At 41.9% G+C, this 19,793-nt stretch overlaps 1 protein-coding gene across 4 annotated transcripts in view; it reads left to right on the top strand.

Annotated features, from left to right (window-relative positions):
- The window catches only part of gli1 (GLI family zinc finger 1), an 82,938-nt gene that overhangs the window by 47,822 nt on the left and 15,323 nt on the right, over nucleotides 1–19,793 (top strand). For all 4 annotated transcript variants that reach the window (XM_060919391.1, XM_060919389.1, XM_060919388.1 and 1 more), the window contains one exon: nucleotides 17,570–17,670. In XM_060919391.1, the coding sequence (XP_060775374.1) occupies nucleotides 17,603–17,670 (68 nt within the window). In that variant the 5' untranslated portion in view covers nucleotides 17,570–17,602. The remainder of the gene's footprint in view (nucleotides 1–17,569; nucleotides 17,671–19,793) is intronic.

Genomic DNA, 19,793 nt, shown 5'->3' with positions numbered 1-19,793 from the left:
TATTGCATTGTTTTCAGCAAGCATTGCGTTGCCATATGTACCTGATATTTTACTGATCCGTTGCCCATGTGGACGCGATATATATATTTTTTAAATCTCGTTGCCGTTGTCGTGTGGATGTAGCCTTAGTAACTGGGTTGGCGCCTGTTGCTAAGTTATATAAAACATGAGAGGTACTATTTATGTCCTTTATAACCAAGATTTGTGTTGTGTTAGTCAACATAGTTCGTGTTTATGTCAGAAAATACATCCAATCCAATACCATTATAGCCTTCATGCAAGTATCAGCCCTAATACCCATGCTCACTTGCTATACCAGATCTTTTGTCAAAAACTAATATTATCCAACTACCTAACTTTTGGACAAAAGTATGTAATAATGTGCCATTTAATTTGTTTCAAATTGTAAGTGAGCCAAGAATATATTTCAACCAGTCCATTTGCCTCATTTGTTTTTCAAATCATTCTTTGCACATTGTTGTGATTACTTACAAATCTCACTTCAGACCATGAAAGTATGCTCTTGTTAAATAAGGATTCAGAATTGGTGTATGCATGTGTGTATGAGTACAGGATCTGGCATTATTCCAAAAGGCAGATTTTAGTTTTACTTTATAGTCCAAGCTCCATATAGAACATCAATATATTTATGTTTGACTTTTTCAGTTGTTATTGAGTTTTTATACTGTTTGATACTGAGAGCAATTTAGAACTGCTTGGTTTTCTGAGTGTGTTCATGAATGTGTGTGTGTGTGTGTGTGTGTGTGTGTGTGTGTGTGTGTGTGTGTGTGTGTGTAATATGATCAGTGTGAATTAGTTAGCATGGTGTGTGTGAGCGAGCATCGTTGGCTGAGGATTGCAGCCGTTGAGGCCACACACGAGCACTGCATCATTCTTCACTCTCACAGCTACAGCTACAGGGAGAGAACTGACTCAGAAATATATTTTTGCTGTGAGGTGAAGAGTTGCACTGTTAGCTCTTGCAGATATAGTTTGCTATATGCATGCTGTTGCTGATCTCTCATTCTTGGAGGAAAGGGTAGTGTTAGAGATGCTGGGTCTGGAAAGAGGAAAAACCACAGGACTGAAGAAAGGAAAGTTTTGTAGAATGAGCAGATTGTGAAGTTAGACCTTCTGGCAGCTCCTGCTAAGCCCTGCTGAGGCTGCATTTTAGCTTTCTCATCAAAGATAAATATTCAGATTTCTGATGACAAATAAATTGTTTGCACACAAGCATTCTTTTATCACCTAGAAAATCCTTAAGAGGAGCTGATCAGAAGGGGAGATAAGCAAGAGTGGTAAATGGATATGACAAAGACAGAAGACAAAGAAGAGAAGGACGATGGTCATGTATTGTGCCAGGAACGTGTTGGCTCATAGCCTGGAGTCCTTGTCAGCTCATAACACACACTCACACATTCATAAACACACAAATGTGTAAGCACACCAATTAACAAGCTGAGTACAAGTCGAAACAGGTTACAGAAAAGTTCACTTTGTCATATTAAAGAATGGAAATGTTCAGGAGTGAGATTAAGGGAACTCAACCCATGTTCAGACATCATATGGCCCTTTTCCACTACCCTTTTTCAGCTCACTTCGGCTCGCTTCAGCTCACTTCAGCCCGACACGGCTCGCGTTTCGACTACCAAAAAACAGCACGACTCAGCTTGCTTCAGCCCTGCTTAGCCCCTAAAACTCGCACTGTTTTGGAGTAGGGCTGAAGCGAGCCAAAGCGAGCTGAGTGAGGCTGGGGGCGTGAGCAGACACTCCCCTGTGCACTGATTGGTGAGGAGGAGTGTCCTCACATGCCCACACACGCCCCGCGAGCACGCTGGGATCTGTAAACACCGTAAACCCGGAAGAAGAAGAATTACGAATTACGAGAATTTCTGAAGCCTTATGCGCCTCGCCTCATCTATACGCTCTTGCCAGTATCTGTTGGCGTTGTCGGTGACAACAAGCCACAGCACCAAGACCAGCAACACTAATGACTCCATGTCCTCCATGTTTATTGTTTACTATTCGGGTTGTGAGACTACCGCTTAAAAGCTCACTGATGTCACTGTTTGCGCTGCTTAACGACATCACGTGACGTCCACCCACTTTCGCTAACTCCACCCAATGTGTCCACCCACTTCCAGCCAGCGCGGCTCAGCGCGGTTGTAGTCGAAATGCAACTCCAATAGCCTCACTCAGCTCGACTCAGCACGGCACGGCTCAGCCCGACTCAGCCGCGTTTGTAGTGGAAAAGCGGCAATAGAGTCAGTGATGTTTAGAATAATGGCAGTCAACCTGCATGTTGAGATAATGAACTGTTTCCATGGTACATTTCCAGATATACTCAGAATAAGGGATGTCAGATTTCCGTGATTATTGCTTTTCTGATCATTTCTGAAGATTAAGGCCAAGCACACATAACCTACTGTACATCAGCTGCCATGTCAGACTAGAAATGAGCTCAGCCAGCATCAGAGATAGTGTGTGTGGTCTGTGTGTATGAGGACACTCAACATGCAGCCTTGCCATGAAACCCGTTTGAAAATGTAAATCTTGGTTTCCTTGGCGTTACCTCCTCCAAAAACCAGGCATGTTCCTACCGTCTTGTTTCTCTTCTCTCTGTGCCTGCTTCTTCTCTCAACTGTTCATTGCTGTCTGCCTCCATCCCCCTGCTTTTTGTGGTATTTATAGTAAAAGTAATGGTTCTCAAAATATTCAGCACACACATAAGTTCTTGGGCCACCCATCATTATTACGATTATTATTTTTTTACACAATCGTCAGAGCCAACATCAGGGGTTAGTAGAGGGTTATACAGTACTATTCTTGACTCTTTGTGTGCGCGTGTGTGTGTATGTGTGTGTGTGGGTGCATGCGTGCGTGCGTGTGTCAGGGCTCGGCCGCTGCAGCTGGGTCCCAGCTGTGCATCCCAGCCTTTTGGTGGAGCTGTTTTCCTCTCCTCCTCCTCCTCCTCCTCCTCCTCATCTGTTCCATCCCTCCCTACTTCCTCCGTCTCCTACAGGGAGTTCAAAGGGATACATGTGGGCACATTTGGGCACATTAATAACACCATACTGTAAGACTCTCTGGACACAGAACAGAGCCTAAAGAAAAAACATTCAGAGCCACATCACTGCTACAGAGAACAGATTAATTTTCAGGTTAACCAATTTAATTCCTAAAATCCATGGGAGGGTCCAGACTCACTCCGTCATACCTTTCCTATTAGTTTTTGTCGTATTTACAGTGGTTATGGGATAACATGCTTTAAAACAAAAAACTGAATCCAGGACTTTAAGGGGTTATGGTACAGATTATTAATTAAGATAGGACAGGGGTGAGTGAGTGTTCACTGCAAAAAATGATATCAAGTGAAAATATCTTGAAAATAGTTGAAACGATCTAGCATTTCCTATTAGAAGGATACAAGACACTAATTCTGAGATTATTAAACCTAGTTCTAGATCGCAACCAACTTATTCTAAGATGTTTTATCAAGTAAAAATATCTGTCCATGCAGCAAGATCATTTCAACTAGTAATTTTCTCCTCAAATTCAGTTTTCAATTTTTTGCAGTGTTCAATAGACAGCATAGTAGCTCAGAAGGTATGAGGATTAAAGGAAAGCTAGAAAGAGAACATGAGGTATGAGGTGAAGGGAGGGAGGCTGACAGGAAACCACAGGTATGCACTGCCTGGAAAGAGAGAGAGAGAGAGCTGGATAGAGGTTAGAGGACTTCTAAACTGGGGAGAATGGGTTTTTAGATTATTACTTTATTGATTGCTGCCTCATCAAAACTCATTTTTGACAAGATATGCTCAGGCATCCTTCTCTCTTCCTGTCACACACCCATAACACTTTCTAGTAGTCACTCTGTCATCGGCCGCTCAAAAGCATGACGAAGATCTTTGCACTGACAGAAGCTGATACACCTGAACGCCCCACCAATGTCATGTTTCCTGTGCAGATAAACAAATGTTTGTTTCACCAATTAACTTCAGCAGAAACTGAATTAGGTGAAACTTCAAACAAACACGGTACAGCAGAGTTTTCCTGTGTGGAAGTTCACCTTGAGGTACTGAGTGGTGCTGAAGAATTTGAGTGCGTGTTTGGGGGTGGGGTGTCTGGGTTGAGGGGAGCAGGAAGGGATGAGTATGTGTTATAAAAACAAAGTGAGAATGATAAAAAAAAAAGTTTAACATCGGAAAAAAGTAACATGTAAAAAGTGTGGCAAGAGAAGAGAACGAAAGGGCAGGAAACGCTTAATTTTTTTTTTTTTTTGTAGTTCACCAAAATCTTAAGTCTGGTCCATTCCCCCCTCCCTTTCACCCTCACTCCCTCAGGAACAGCAAGCTACATTAGAGCTGCCATTATCCCCTCTAGCTCATAACAGTCAGAACACCCACCTCGACTCTGCTCCATGAGCAAGGGAGAGGGAGGGAGCAATGGGGGTTGGGATGAGAGCGTGTGCAAGATGAGCAGCTAAAGAGGGAGGAGGAAAAGGAGGAGGGGGTTCAGATGAGTGTGTCCAGCCCTATGTCTTGTTTTAGAGTTTCTCCTTTCATGATGACGTGCACTTTTCTGCTGGGGACTGTACTAAGCTGTTTATGTTGTAGTCGCAGAGTGCCGAGCGAATGGGAGCAAACAGAGCCATTTGAGGATTAGGGGATAGTGCAAAGAGTGGAGAGAAAGAGGTGGAGGAGAGAGCTGGACGTGCTTGAAAATTCATTCTGTTACATACATAAAGGGGGAACAGAGATAGACAAGGAGTAGTGGTAATAGAGATGGATGTTGCCTTCTGTGTGGGGTCAGTTACATGTCTGAGAGGCAAGAAGTTAAACAGAGTAAACACAGTGAGGCTGTACAGAACACCATGTTGTAGAAGGGTGTCCTGCTCCATGCACAATGCTGCTGGCTGCAGATATTATTTCCACCAGTGTGATACAAATAACGCTGGATGATAATTTATCCTTGACCAGGATAAATGCATTTGTAAGTGCTAAAGTTTCTGATAGCCAATAACCGTGTATAAAGCAACTTCAGATTAAAGGATGCTCAGACACATTTTTACAGGGAAAGAGTATGATTAATTTTTTCCCACATGTTATTTGCCATTCTACAGTGGAGGACAAGAGTAAAAGGAAGAGAAGTAGAGATACACTTTCACCCTGATATCTCTTCTTCCGCCATTTGGTCTTCATCATCCTTTCGATCCTCTTCTACACAGTCTTGAGTTCTGGATAGTTGTTGCATTCATGTTTGTTATGTTGTAATCATCCTTTTGTCATTTGTGTTAAGTTTTTGTCTTGTCTCAAACAAGTTTACTGGCAAAGCAATATTTCTTTTGTTATATAGTACAGATGCATCCTTTAAGGATCTGTGTGTTAGCTGTATAACACTTTGTACGTTAAAAGAAGTAACAACAACATCATCTTGGCCCTCGCTTATCATGTAATGCAAGTTTATCCTTTCTATGTTTGGAAAATAACAGGTTTATACAACTTGGCAAAAAGATTATATTCCACTGCACTAAATTTATGACAGAAACCAGTTTGGAATTCATTCACTAAACAGCCCAAATGAATTCCAACCATACCTTAATTAATTTAACTGGAATTCAAGTTAACAGTAACTGTCAAAAAAATCTGGTTTAGTCTTAATCTTAAGTAATTTTAATGTTTTTGGTAACTTCCAGGAGTATCTGTAAATAATGTTTTTTTCCCCCAATTATCTCCAATTTCAAGAGTTTATTATAATGCTCACATTGTGCTTATAATTGTGTGTAATGTTTTTGGGAACAGGAAAGTGTCAAGTCAAGTTTATTTGTATAGCACTTTTAACAAGAAACATTGTCACAAAGCAGCTTTACAGAATTTGAACGGCTTAAAACATGAGCTAATTTTATCCCTAATCTATCCCCAATGAGCAAGCCTGTGGCGACTGTGGCAAAGAAAAACTCCCTCAGATGACATGAGGAAGAAACCTCGAGAGGAACCAGACTCAAAAGGGAACCCATCCTCATTTGGGCAACAACAGACAACATGACTATAACATTAACAGTTTTAACATGAAGTCAGTTTCATTGATGTTATAAACTCTTCATTGATGGAAACTTGAGTGCAAACCTGTTCATGACAACTGCAGTCCTAAAGTTAGCGAGTCAACTGGAGTCCTCAGCCATAAAAGCATTACTGTAAGAGTCCAGAGCGTCCTCCAGGTGTGACTTTCAACTGTCCACATGGGGCCGTCCTCCACAGGAGCGATGTGATGAGACTCCAACCAGACACAGGGCACCAGGATGGATCAGGCAGGTCCGAGGAGCAGAAGAGGTCAGCATCTCAATCCCAGGACCAACATGTAACTCATACCCCTTTTCCACCAAATCAGTTCCAGGGCTGGTTCGGGGCCAGTGCTGGTGCTGGTTCAGAACTCGTTCAACTTGCGAGCCAGCTGAGAACCAGTTTGCTTTTCCATAGCTCGCGGTGCTAAGGGAAGCCACGTCATTACGTCGCTGTATACGTCAGTTACGTCGTTGTATACGTCAGTTACGTCGCTACGTTTGCATAAACCTTGGTGCGAATATTGAAGCAAAAACAACACGGAAGAAGCAGCAGCAACAACAACAATAATAATAATAATGGATGACTTCGCGTTTGTACAGCTGCTGCTTCTCATCGCTTAAAAATGGTGATCTTTCGCGGTCTTGTTATTGTTGTTGGTCTTAACAACTCTGCCCCCCCCGCCGACGTAAGCGGTTCTTTCCTCTGGCCCAGCAAAGAGTTGGTGCTAGCCTGGAACCGTTTTTTCTGGCCCCAGAGCCAGTTCTTTGTCAGTGGAAACAGAAAACCCGGTTCCAAATTAAGCACTGGCCCCGAACCAGCCCTGGAACTGCTTTGGTGGAAAAGGGGCATCAGAGGGACAGATTTTGGGGGAGAGGAGAGAGAGAGAGAGAGAGAGAGAGAGAGAGAGAGAGAGAGAGAGAAAACACAGGTTGTTAGGTATGCCCAATGTCACCTGAATAAGTAGGAATAGTATAGACCCTTCCCACTCACATGACCTTCGTAAACGCGACCGCCATTTTGGACATGAAGAAATAACGGTTTATGGCACAGACCCTTTCGGTTCTCGCTCATCTAGCTGCTACAATGACTGCTTAAACTGCAACAATAATACCTAACACACATTTAAGTATCCGTCGTAAAGACGTGAAACTCGTCGAGTGACGAGTGTGTTCATTGATAAGCTAACACAATCTAAAAGTAGACATACCATCACACTGCCCTGGCACTGTGTACAGTTTACCTTCTATGGTTTGTGCACTCACTATTTGCCATTACTTTCTCCAACCCAGTGTTCGAACTATGCCGATATTTTCGGGGGGGTCCCTTTTTTCCCTTGGGGGGGGGGGGGGGGGGGGGGGGTGCTTGCGCTTGCGCTTGTCTCAGAGCGTGGATCTCCAAACACATGAGAAGCCTATCTTACGCACATATCACGCGGACTCCACACCTCCACACACGCATCGCGTCTGAAGTCATAACTCATCAGGGGAAATCGTGTCCGCATTGGCATGTTCAAAAAACAACCTCGCGTCAACAATGATACCACACACAAGAAAAAAAACAAACAGTCAGGCTACTCAACACATCTGATCCACAGCAGCACCAAAGCATCACTGGAAATCATGTCAACAACCAATCTTCCATTTCAACACGTGTCAACAAACAAATGGCACCGCAAACATGAACGAATCAGTCAGGCTACCGATTCCAAACCCACAGCAGACGAATAATTAAATGCATCTTACCTTAAAGCAGAATCGACCACAAAGGAAGTGTGTTGGCACTGTTGGCACACTTCCTTTCTACTAGTTTGTGTCCCCAACCTGGCAGCAGCAGTCGTTGTCATATCGGTTTATTTTATCTTTGATGTAAACACAACACTTCGGATATGCAAATGCTTCCCGTTACACACGATTGCTATGTCAATAAACATCATTTTGCCAATATTTTAGAGACCATCCATCTTCTCCGTCGGTCAGCATCTGTCGGGATCTGATAAAATGATAAATCTTGCCTTGTGTGTTGATGGTTACTACATCCAGGTGCACAACAATATAATGGCATGATGGAAGTCTTGCTGAAAGTAAAAACTTTCTTTGATGGCTATATTCTTTTCGATGCTTCGCCGTCGTTCCTCGTTGTTGGCTGTGGTAGACTACTGGTAGTTCATGTCCAAAATGGCAGCCACATTTGTCGTGACGTCACGTGGGATGGGTCCATACATATTGCACTGAGTACAAGCAGGGACTCCGGCAACTAACTATGACAGCATAACTAAAAGGGGAGAGCCAGAAGGTGACACAGGCATGAGGGAGCCCCGGGACATAAAGCAGCGGCCACTACACCGTCAACAAACTCGAGTGAGCAAGCGAGTAGGGACTGACAGCGTCCATACATCCCAGTTTACCAAAACACTCTATGTCTGAGGACCCTCCAGATCTACTCCTTTACCTCATAAACACCATTAACACAAGGCTTGACTAAACAGATATGTTTTCAGCCTAGACTTAAACGCTGCGACTGTGTCTGATTCCAGAACACTACTTGGAAGGCTGTTCCATAACTGTGGGGCTTTGTAAGAAAAGGCTCTGCCCCCTGATGTAGCCTTCACTATACGAGGTACCAGCAGATAGCCTGCACCTTTTGATCTAAGTAGGCGTGGCAGGTCATAGAGGAGCAGAAGTTCACTCAGGTACTGTGGTGCGAGACCATTCAGTGCTTTAAAGGTCAATAGTAGTATTTTATAATTAATACGAAATTTGATTGGGAGCCAATGCAGTGTGGATAAGACAGAGGTGATGTGGTCATATTTTCTAGTTCTAATAAGGACTCTTGCTGCTGCATTTTGAACTAACTGGAGCTTGTTTATGCACTTATTAGAATATCCAGACAATAAGGCATTAAAGTAATCCAACCTGGAGGTAACAAAAGCATGAACTAGTTTTTCCACATCATGTAGTGACATTAAATTTCTTATCTTAGCAATATTTCTGAGATGAAAGAAATCTATCTGGGTGACGTTATCAATGTGAGTTTCGAATGAAAGACTGGGGTCAATAATCACTCCGAGGTCTTTTACTGCTGCACGTGAAGAAACAGAAAGGCCATCCCAAATTACTGTGTAATCAGAAAACTTAAAAGTGGGGTAGCAATTGGGGTAGCCCAGCATGTAGATTCATGCCTCGCCCTCTTATAAGTATATTATAACTGGATTAAATTAGTTTTACACGGAGAGGTTTTGTAATGCACTTAGTACCAAAGTATCTCTTAAATATTTTAACCACCAACCAGGAAGTGGCTATCACGCATTTCCTCTTGAAGCCATCCTGTTCCATCTTTTGACATTTCTTCTCAGAGCAGTGTAACACACTTGGAATAATGTGCTATCTGCCCTCTTCCATATAGCTCAGCTTAGAGATACCCACAACTAGCCAAAGTCACTGTGATTGGCAGAGAGAATGCAATCCCTCTTGCCCAAAGAATACAGCCAGTTTTGCTCACTTGGTTACCAGCTACTGATAGCTTTGGCATCATCGGAATTTGAACTCATGATCTTTGAGTATTTGGGCCAATGTTTTTCAGAAGTGCCACCTGAAAGCGCCAAGTAATTTCACATTTTTATCAACTGCGTATTCCCTGGCCTGGTAAAATTATACCTTTTCCCTACTATATATAGAGTTGTAGAAACAACACCAGATAATATACACTTACTGAGCACTTTATTAGTATATTACTATAGTAATACTGCATAGGGCCTCCCTTTGCTCTCAAAACAGACCTAATTCTTTGTGGCATGGATTCCACAAGATGTGTAAACATTTTACATTACAGGCATTTAGCAGACACTCTTATCCAGAGTGATGTACAGCATACCCAGAGCAGCCTAGGGGTTAGGTGCCTTGCTCAAGGGCACTTCAGCCATTCCTGCTGGTCCAGGGAATCAAACCAGCAACCTTTTGGTCCCAAAGTTGCTTCTCTAACCATTCAGCCATGGCATTCAGCCATTTCTTTGGGATTCTGATCCATGTTGACATGATTGCATCACATAATTCCTGCAGATTTTTCAGCTATACTTTCTTGCTGTGAATCTCCTGTTCTACCACATCTCAATGGTGTTCTATTGGATTTGGATCCAGTGACTGGGAAAACCACTGAAGAACATTGAATTAATTGTCATGTTCATGAAACCAGTTTGAGATTATGTTTGCTTTGTGACATGGTGCATTATCATGCTGGATTAGAAGATGGTAAATTGTGGCCATGAAGTGATGAACATAGTCAACAACAGTACTCAGACTGTAGCATACAAACCATGATAAACCCTAGGTGCTAAAGAAGGCAACTGGACTTGCTTGAAATTCTTGAAGACGTTTCTCAGATAGTCATTCCCTACATTTCTGGACTATCTGAGAAACTCGGGAGGATCTTCTACAAACACAACATCCCTGTACATTTCAGACCCAGTAACACTCTGAGGCAGAAATTGGTCCACCCTAAGGACAGAATACCCAGACACAAACAGGACAATGTAGTGTGCACAATTGAATGCAGTGAGGAATGTACAGACCTGTACAGTGGGGAAATGAAACAACTGCTTGACAACTGCATAGCTCAACACAGGAGAACCAGTTCCTCAGGCCAGGACTCTGCAGTCTATCTTCATGTCAATAACAAAGGACACTCGTTGCAATGTATGCATTCTAGCCAGAGAAGACCAGTGGTTTGAAAGAGGAGTAAAAGAAACCATCTTTGTCAACCTGGAACGACCATCACTGAACAGAGGCGGTGGTCTGAGACCCCACTTATCAGCCACCTACAATGAAGTCCTGACCTTGGCACACTTCCCAGAAAACTGAATACAAATCCACATCAAGACTCAGCTGACTTTAATAACTCACATGATGGCAGAGAGAGCCAACGACCCACAGATCACCCTGACGACCCTCTAACACAGTTCACACCCAGCCTCCAGGGACCCTAACACCTACAGGATGACTGAGAGTGTCAATGACCCATGTGACCTCAATGACCCTCCTTAGGTTTGTTTTTGGTCCACTAGAGGATAAATACCTGGAACTCCCCACTAGTCAGAACTGACGAAGCCTTTCGAATGAGAGGCGAAACGTCTTCAAGAATTTCAAGCAAGTCTAGTTGCCTTTTTTAGCACCTACTGTTTACGATGACCTACAGTGGTGCTTGAAAGTTTGTGAACCCTTTAGAATTTTCTATATTTCTGTATAAATATGACCTAAAACATCATCAGATTTTTACACAAGTCCTAAAAGTCGATAAAGAGAACCCAGTTAAACAAATAAGACAAAAATATTCTACTTAGTCATTTATTTATTGAGGAAAATGATCCAATATTACATATCTGTGAGTGTCAAAAGTATGTGAACCTCTAGGATTAGCAGTTACTTTGAAGGTGAAATTAGAGTCAGGTGTTTTCAAACAATGGGATGACAATCAGGTGTGAGTGAGCACCCTGTTTTATTTAAAGAACAGGGATCTATCAAAGTCTGATCTTCACAACATGTTTGTGGAAGTGTATCATGGCACGAACAAAGGAGATTTCTGAGGACCTCAGAAAAAGCATTGTTGATGCTCATCAGGCTGGAAAAGGTAACAAAACCATCTCAAAAGAGTTTGGACTCCACCAACCCACAGTCAGACAGATTGTGTACAAATGGAGGAAATTCAAGACCATTGATACCCTCCTCAGGAGTGGTTGACCAACAAAGATCACTCCAAGAGCAAGGCGTGTAATAGTTGGCGAGGTCACAAAGGACCCCAGGGTAACTTCTAAGCAACTGAAGGCCTCTCTCACATTGGCTAATGTTAATGTTCATGAGTCCACCATCAGGAGAACACTGAACAACAATGGTGTGCATGGCAGGATTGCAAGGAGAAAGCCACTGCTCTCCAAAAAGAACATTGCTGCTCATCTGCAGTTTGCTAAAGATCACCTGGACAAGCCAGAAGGCTATTGGAAAAATGTTTTGTGGACAGATGAGACCAAAATAGAACTTTTTGGTTTTAATGAGAAGCGTTATGTTTGGAGAAAGGAAAACACTGCATTCCAGCATAAGAACCTTATCCCATCTGTGAAACATGGTGGTGGTAGTATCATGGTTTGGGTCTGTTTTGCTGCATCTGGGCTAGGATGGCTTGCCATCATTGATGGAGCAATGAATTCTGAATTATACCAGCGAATTCTAAAAGAAAATGTCAGGACATCTGTCCATGAACTGAATCTCAAGAGAAGGTGGGTCATGCAGCAAGACAACGCCCCTAAGCACAGAAGTCGTTCTACCAAAGAATGGTTAAAGAAGAATAAAGTTAATGTTTTGGAATGGCCAAGTCAAAGTCCTGACCTTAATCCAATCAAAATGTTGTGGAAGAACCTGAAGCGAGCAGTTCATGTGAGGAAACCCACCAACATCCCAGAGTTGAAGCTGTTCTGTATGGAGGAATGGGCTAAAATTTCTCCAAGCCGGTGTGCAGGACTGATCAACAGTTACCGGAAACTTTAGTTGCAGTTATTGCTGCACAAGGGAGTCACACCAGATACTGAAAACAAAGGTTCACATACTTTTGCCACTCACAGATATGTAATATTGGATCATTTCCCTCAATAAATAAATGACCAAGTATAATATTTTTGTCTCATTTGTTTAACTGGGTTCTCTTTATCTACTTTTAGGACTTGTGTGAAAATCTGATGATGTTTTAGGTCATATTTATGCAGAAATATAGAAAATTCTAAAGGGTTCACAAACTTTCAAGTACCACTGTAGATGACTGAGAACCTTCACAGACATACAAGCCATGATAGATTGATATTCAATCATTGGGCCCAATGTTTGCCAAGAAAACATTCCCCATACCATTACACTACCTCTATCAAGCCTGGACTGTTGACACAAGTCAGGTTGGGTCCATGGATTCATGCTGTAGACACCAAGTTCTGACCCTAACATCTGTGTACCTCAGCAGAAATTGAGATCAGGCTACGTTTTTCCCCGTCTTCAACTGTCCTGTTTTGGTGAGCTTGTGCCCACTGCAGTCTCAGTTTTCTATTCTTGGCTGACAGAAGTGGAACCCAACATGGTCTTCTGCTGTTGTAGCCCATCTGCCTCAAGGTTCAACATGTGCATTCTGAGATACTTTTCTGCTAATCCTAGTTGTACACAGTGGTTATCTGAATTAATGTAGCTTTTCTGTCAGCTCAAAATTGTCTGGCCATTCTCCATCTCACCAGCAAGGCGTTTCCATCCACAGAACTACAGTACCACACATTGTATGTTTTGTTTTATTTGCACCATTCTGAATAAACTCTACAGACTGTTGTGCATGAAAGTCCCAGGAGATCAGCAGTGATAGAAATACTTAAATCAGTCTTTCTGGTATCAACAATCATGCCACAGTCAGAATCACTGAGATCACACTTTCCCCCATTCTGATGGTTGTTGTGAACATTATCTGAAGTTGCTAGCCTGTATCTGCATGATTTTATGTATTGCACTGCTGCCAGACAATTGGCTGATTAGATAACTGCATGAATGAGTAGGTGTACAGGTGATCCTAATAAAGTGTTTGGTGAGTGTACATCCTGTCCAAAAATACATGTTGGTAAGAATTCTGTTATAGCATGTTGGAAAAGAGATTTTGTACTTTTGCTTTGGTATAGAGACACTTCTAGAAGTGATCTTTTCAATACTCTTTCAACAAAACCAAGTAGTAGCAGAGTTTAAGATGTAGATTTATGGCGTATTCACACCTACGTTGTTTGGTCCGGACCAAACGACCAAACGAACCAAATTTCCCTTGGTCCGGACCTTTTGGGTTGGTCTGAATACAAACCACCGAACTCTGGTCCGGACCAAACAAGCGGACCGAGACCGAGCTGCAAGGTCGGACTCGGTCCGGACCAAAGGAACCCTGGTGCGGATCTTTTGGAGGTGTGAAAGCAGACCGGACCTAATCCGACAGTTTTGCTTTTTTGTACCTCGGGAGCTTCCGTTGTTTGTCGAGCATTATGGGAAACAGAGTCTTGACACTCCACCGCAAAGTGCAAACACTGTTTCGGTTGTCAAGGGAACCTTACAACAGTCGTTCAGTCATTCAGACCAGTGGTAGGCTAGACTACAGAGCACAAAAAATGAGTAGGGGGCAAACGTGGGCCGAGGAAGAAACACGTACCCTTGTGGATATATGGGCAGATGTCCACATATCTGAGCTTTTGGAGAGAACACACAAAAATTCCGACGTGTTTGCTGTATTCAGTGAGAAAATGAAGGAGAAGGGGTTCACGCGCTCCCCAGAACAATGTCGGCTAAAAGTGAAGAAACTCCGTCAGACCTACGTTAAAATCAGGGACATTCTTTCAAAAAGTGGCAGTACTAGCGACGCAAAAAAGAAATTCATCTATTGCGTGAAGAGCCAGAACTGTCACAACATGATGTGCGCTCATCAGCACTATCCTCCGTAGCCGCCTTGCCCTTTGTCGTCGTCGTTGATAAATTACTTGTACAAAAGCATAGTAATTGCACAATTGTGAAAACAGTAAAAACTGGAAAAAACATATAGCTTTGATGACATTAAAAAGAATAACAGCACGGAAAGCCTCCATGACTACTTTTGAACTTAATGCTTTGTGCGCTTGTCGTCTCTGACCAATAGCTGAACGACCTCAGGGCGCGTGGCTTTGTTGACAGATTTTGGTCCGCTTACTAAAATGTACAGTGTGAAAGCGAACCGCACCAAAATGAAAAAATAAAAAAAACATTTGGTTCGGACCAAAGCAAGTGAACTATCGAACTATCCTGGTCTGAATACACCCTTATATAATAAAAAGGACTTTACAAGAAACTGTCAGAGAATCTATGCATCTGGGGGTTCTGGGCAAGTTATAGAGTTCCTAGTGCAGACATGTTATAGACACGTAACCTAGTATGATCAAGTGCATCTTGGGTGGCTGTTCAACAAGTGGTTATAAGAAAGATCACAATAATCAGTTTCTGTTCAAATGAGGTGTATGTTGCACAGAACTTTTCGTGTTGTAATCATTTATATTATATTTACAGGAGTGTTTTATTGGGAAATACGCCACTCATATTTTTCATACGAGCTACATCCAGGACATGGAGAACCAAAACCGTGACATAAATCTCTGTATGTCACTTGTGATGAAATCCATGAATTGTTTTGATAAATTTGGGTACTTTTTGTTCGTGAATGTGTCTATATAATAAAAAGAAAATCACATGTTGGCTTGAAGATATGAAGTTTATCTTCTTGTGTTGAAAAACTGTCATTTTTTCATACGAAATACATTGTGGATCTGAGTGACATATTTCAATAATATTGGCTGGCTTTTTTTCGTGGTATATCAGATATATTCCATTCAGCTAGCATGATATTGAACTAGTCAAAGATGAGTTCAGTATCATGCTAGCTGAATGGAATATATCTGATATACCACGAAAAAAAGCCAGCCAATATTATTATTATACATACACATTTGATGGCACTGCCGCCGAACAAAGAAATGCTTCTGTGCATGTGCAGCAGAAAACTCTCATTGGATATTCAAATCAGTTCCGACATGTGACTTCATGTTGTCTTGACAACCATGCAATATCATAAACCATATTGAATGCTCATTCTCCATTGGGTAGAGTGACGTAATACACGTAGGATAAGCGATATGCTAACAATATTGCATGCTGTCAAACCAAATGAATGAAATAGGGAATAGAATACGTTTTTATTCCATCAAAAAGTGTCCTGTATGTATAATAATTCCTGATATTTCACTCCAGTGGCATCACTCCCAGTGTTTTCCCGCTGACTAGACGTGTGTTGTCAAAATGGCGAACCGGTTCAACATTAAAATTCTTTTGATGAACTTGCGTATTTTTTTGTGTGGATATGTCCATATAATATAAAGAGCATTACACAGTGGCGTGAAGATATGAAGTTTATCTTCTCATGTTGAAAATATTCTCACTCATTTGCTTCATTCACTCGTGATATATCCATTCACTACTCGAAGATAAAGTTAATATCTTCGCGAACCGTCTAATATCCACTATATACAATACATCATGCAGACATTCCCATCTCTGATATTATACAGAGATTGCTTATCATATGTGAATCAGCCATAAATACTGCATTTTAATATTTGGTATGCTTCTTCATTTTAATATTTGAAATTTAAATAACATTCTTTCCATTCTCTCTCCACTATGAAAATTCTGTTTAGCCCTGAACCTTTAAAGGTAGGGCAGGATATTGCTGCACCTGCCAAGCCACACACACACACACACACACACACACACACACACACACACACACACACACACACACATAAAGTTATCCTTTCCAGAATAAAAAACACTGCCAGGACATAAATTTAAAACCCATGCTTTCATGTTTTGCAGACAGACATCTAGCCTCCATAGTAGCGACAGACAGACTCTAAAAGACTCATTATACTTCATCAGAACTGATTGTATGAGCCGACCAGAACAAACTTTGGAAAATCCCATACATACAATAGATACTGTCAAACACTTCAGTCATGTGATCAATCATCAATTTCTCTCTATCACAATCCCTCACGGTGCTTGTCAACACACGCCTGGAAAGCAGCATGCCTTTAGTCACTGAGGTATTAACACTTGTTCTGCTACACATATATGAACACACTTTCTCAGTAATGCAGAGCCATTCTCTTTGGCTTATACACTAATCTCCGGTTTACCCCCCAATGATTCTAACAGGTGTGTGTGTGTGTGTGCGTGTGTGTGTGTGTGTGTGTGAGAAGGATTGGACACTGCTATAGCAGCTGTGGCTTCAGAAGATATCTCTATTTAGTGTATCCACCTCATTAGCATGTGTTATCAGATATACACCTCAAAACATCTACATAAACACACATATGCACACAAACCTGTCAGTGTATGTAATATATTCAATCTATGTGAGTGCTGTCATCATATTGTGAATTAGCAACATTCATTTTTATGCTAGTCATTTAAATGTTTCTAGTTTCAGACTAGGGGTAGGAAATGTCACAAAATATTATCACTATAATAGGAAAAATAGAAAAAGTTGAGTGACCTTAGTACTGTAAGCTTGTACTGAAAAAAAGAAATGTTTGTGAGTGTTTTAATGTTATAAGTATTATCAATTAGTATTTTAAGTTTTTATCAAGGTAAAGACAATGTCAGATAGAACCTTGTTTTACTCATGACTGAGGTTATGTTTTATGGAACAAACTGAACCATAAATTATTTAACACAAAGAAACATACAGTGTATAAAATGTTCGTGAAAGTAATAAAGAAGTCAGCCAGTTTTATAAAGCTGATGATACTCATGGTATATCAGGAACATTCCTGGGAGTAGTGTTAAAGTGGCATTGTCATATTGTCCAACTGTGTGTTCATCTCATTTTTTCTTTCTCTTTGTGCTGATATGAATGTGTTTGTGTTCTCTCAGGGTCCTACAAGACTAGCAAGAGTGCTGGCCCCAATGCCAGTGGTCATGCAGCCTCACCACAGGCTGTATCACTACAACAACACCAGTCAACCAAGCAAAGGGTAAGACGAGCATTTAGAAAAGATGCCCTTATACCTTCAACATGAGTGGTATAGTACAAAACACCCATTATGTGTTTATCCAAACATGCAGGTTAAGGGCATCCCTCCTAAAACACCACTGCAAGTGGTATACCTAATTCAAACACCCTGGGGAGACTGGAGTTACAGTAGCAGCCAAACTTTCTCTCTGTTTCTTTCAGTGTGCCCTGATGTTGTTGTAAAGAAGGGTTGCTAGCTCCTCCTCTACTCCCCATCTCCACCCTCCTCCTGCAGAATGCCACCCAGGTTGAGCCAGCATTGGGCTCTCGCTCTTTCTCTGGGGTAACCTGAGTGGTGTTTGGTCAGTCATGCGGAGAGTAGCAGCTCCCTGACCAGTCAGTAATAAGCAGCTGTCAGAGAGAGAGAGAGAGAGAGAGAGAGAATGTTCACGAGGGATAACAGGGCTACCGATGAGGAAAGAGGGGAAGAAAGAAAAAGTGCATGAAAGGAAGGGAGCTTCAGAAAAAAATACCCCCCCCAAAAAAAAAAAAAAAAAAAATAGAGAATGCATAAAAGGAGGCAGAATTGGGGGAAGGGGGCTTGGTGGATTAGTGCAAGGAGATTAAGAGCTGTGGAATACAACCCAGTTCCAAAAAAGTTGGGACACTGTGTAAAACAAATAAAAACAGAATGTGAAGATGTGCAAATCATGGAAACTCTATATTTCATTGAAAATAGTACAAAGACAACATATCAGATGTTGAAACTGAGAAATTTTATTGTTTTTTGAAAAATATATGCTCATTTCGAATTTGATGTCAGTAACGCATTTCAGAAAAGTTGGGACAAGGGAAACAAAAGACTGAAAAAGTTGTGTAATGCTAAAATTTAAAAAACAACAACAACCCTTATTTGGCTAATTGGCAACAGGTCAGTAACATGATTGGGTATAAAAGAGCATCCCAGAGAGGCAGAGTCTGTCAGAAGTAAAGATGGGGAGGGGTTCACCACTCTGTGAAAGACTGCATGGGCAAACAGTGCTACAATTTAAGAATAACATTCTGCAATGTAAAATTGCAAAGAATTTGGGGATCACATCATCTATGGCACGGTGGTGTAGTGGTTAGTACTGTTGCCTCACAGCAAGAAGGTTCTGGGTTCGAGCCCAGTGGCCGACAAGGGCCTTTCTGTGTGGAGTTTGCATGTTCTCCCCGTGTCTGTGTGGGTTTCCTCCGGGTGCTCCGGTTTCCCCCACAGTCCAAAGACATGCAGGTTAGGATAATTGCTGGCTCTAAATTAACTGTAGGTGTGAATGTGAGTGTGAATGGTTGTTTGTCTCTATGCGTCAGCCCTGCAATGACCTGGCGACTTGTCCAGGGTGTACCCCGCCTCTCGCCCTTAGTCAGCTGGGATAGGCTCCAGCTTACCCGCGACTCTGCACAGGATAAGTGGTTACAGATAATGGATGGATGGATCATCTATGGTACATAATATCATTAAAAGATTCAGATAATCTGGAGAAATCTCTGTATGCAAGAGACAAGGCTGAAGACTGACAGTGGATGCCTGTGATCTTCAGGCCCTCAGGCAACACTACATTAAAAGCAGACACGTGTCTGTAGTGGAACTCACTGCATGGACTCTGAAACACTTCAGAAAACCATCGTCTGTGAAAACAACAAATGCATCAACAAATGCAAGTTAAAACCAGATAAAAACAATATCCAGAAACACCATCCACCTTCTCTGGGCCTGAGCTCTTTTATGATGGACTGAAATGAAATGGAAAATTGTCCCAAGGTCTGACGATTCAAAAGTAGAAATTCTTTCTACAAATCATGGACACCACATCCTCCAGGTTAAAGAGGAGAGGGATCATCCAGCTTGTTATCAGTGCACAGTTCAAAAGCCAGCATCTGTGATGGTATGAGGGTGCATTAGTGCACATGACATGGGTAGCTTGTATGTTTGGGAAGGCATCATTAATGCTGAATGAGATATACACATTTCAGAGCAATATGCTGCCATCCAGACAAAATGTTTTTCAGGGAAGGCCTTCCTTCTTTCAGCAAGACAATGCCAAACCACTTTCTGCACATATTAAAACTGCATGGCTCCGTAGTAAAAGAGTCCAGGTGCTAAAC

Source organism: Neoarius graeffei, chromosome 4 (genome assembly GCF_027579695.1).
Source record: "Neoarius graeffei isolate fNeoGra1 chromosome 4, fNeoGra1.pri, whole genome shotgun sequence".
Classification (NCBI taxonomy): domain Eukaryota; kingdom Metazoa; phylum Chordata; class Actinopteri; order Siluriformes; family Ariidae; genus Neoarius; species Neoarius graeffei.
Note: the sequence above shows the minus strand (reverse complement) of the source record. Positions and strands in the feature narration are given on the sequence as shown.